We start from the raw sequence: 1,548 nt of genomic DNA on the forward strand, positions 1-1,548 counted from the left end.
GTTCGGAGCGAACCCCCGGAGCCGGGTGCTGCCGCGCCGGGTCTGTCCGAACACCGTCCCCGCCGCTGCCGCAGGAGCGAGCCGTGCTGGCGCCGTTACCCCCGCGATGTAACTGGGTAATGCACGAAAGACAAGGGGAACTAGTTGTCTCCCCGCACATCCCAACTGAAAACTGCAGCAGGAAACGATATTTGCACACAAGGAAACGAAACTCACACGATGTGGGGAGTTTTCTAGCTGGATCCTCCACTGAGGATCCCCCGAACCCTCAGAGGACCCACCCGTGAGGGACCAACTCGCTGTCAAGGAAATTTCCGGGAAGGCAGGGGCCGAGCCCGAGATAAAGATAAAAACGCAGCAGTAAAAATAATTTGATGTTTACGAACGCACGTGCTGGCACTGCGATAAAAGGGGTTATCTGGGGAAAGAATGTCCTACAAATGGTGTTTCTAAAAACCAAAGCTAACTTTTAAACTAATGAAAATCCCTTCTGCCATCGTTCTTTAATGAAAGTATTTGTTTTAAATGTGGCTTTGTGTCTAAGGTTCAGTATCTGACGTCTGTGCTGTCCCGCGTTCTCCCCTAAGCGAATCTTTTGATCTGTTTCCAAGGAAGAGAAGAACAATGGATCTGGTATCCTGTGTTTCATTTTAAAAAGCATTTTAAAATGCAGCTTTTCCACCCTCAGAGGAAGGTTTCTGATCTACGTGGCCCAGGCTTCTGCATCCTCACCTGAGCTATACGCTCAGAATAAAGGGAAGCGGTTCCAGTGCTGGCAGCAGCGAGCGCCCGGGCTGCCCCTGTCCCCGGGCACTGGGGATGTGGGACTCCTCCAGCCAAGGATCGCATCCCAGCTTGGGACTTGAGGGAGATTCTGCTGTGCCGCTGAATCCCTTCTGAAACGTGGGCTTTAAAGGACTGCGAGCTGCAGCTATGAATTAAAATCAGTAGAATTTCCCTTCTCTGTATGAACATGCAGAACTTTTCTCCACTGCAGTTGTCTTCTTCCACTCGAGCAAAGGATGAACTAGAACAGGATGAACCTCTTGTCTGAAACGCTCCTGAGGGTGAAGCAGGCGAAGGCAGCGAGGAAGCGCGGGTGCTACGCGCATGCAGCTACAGCTGCCTGCGCACACCCCTCTGTGACCGTCTCTTCACTCTAAAGACTAACCACTTCTCTACCCCTAGAAGAAATGTTTCCCTCCCTCTTTCCTTTAACGGCGACAGCAAGGGCATTGAAACCCAGTCTAGTGAGTAACAACTTCATGGTGTGCAGCCTGGCCGGTTCCTTTTGAACGGATGGCTGCTGGAGCAAGAGCTGCTGGAACTGGCTCGGCTCTGTGATGTGAGGGTGGAGAAACCTGGCTTGAAGCTGAACGTCAACCAGCTTGGTAACACAGTGCACCAGAACACAAGAACGAGCTCAACGCTGCCAGACTGGGAAATGAGGGGGGACGGAAGGCAGTTAAGCGAAGTTCAGGAACTAACAGTGAACGCTGTTTGTATTAACGAACGTTTGGAGTTGTCTGTTCACTCAATTACTGCTAC

At 51.5% G+C, this 1,548-nt stretch overlaps 1 protein-coding gene across 1 annotated transcript in view; it reads left to right on the top strand.

Moving 5' to 3' along the window:
• The first annotated feature begins 1,299 nt into the window (after positions 1 to 1,299).
• Positions 1,300 to 1,548, top strand: part of TRIM32 (tripartite motif containing 32) — a 3,180-nt gene continuing 2,931 nt past the window's right edge. Inside the window, 1 exon segment of the mRNA XM_010142841.1 lies at positions 1,300 to 1,421. Coding sequence (XP_010141143.1) covers positions 1,300 to 1,421 — 122 coding nt within the window.

The sequence above is a fragment of the Buceros rhinoceros genome, unplaced genomic scaffold, assembly GCF_000710305.1.
Source record: "Buceros rhinoceros silvestris isolate BGI_N320 unplaced genomic scaffold, ASM71030v1 scaffold16619, whole genome shotgun sequence".
Lineage (NCBI taxonomy): Eukaryota > Metazoa > Chordata > Aves > Bucerotiformes > Bucerotidae > Buceros > Buceros rhinoceros.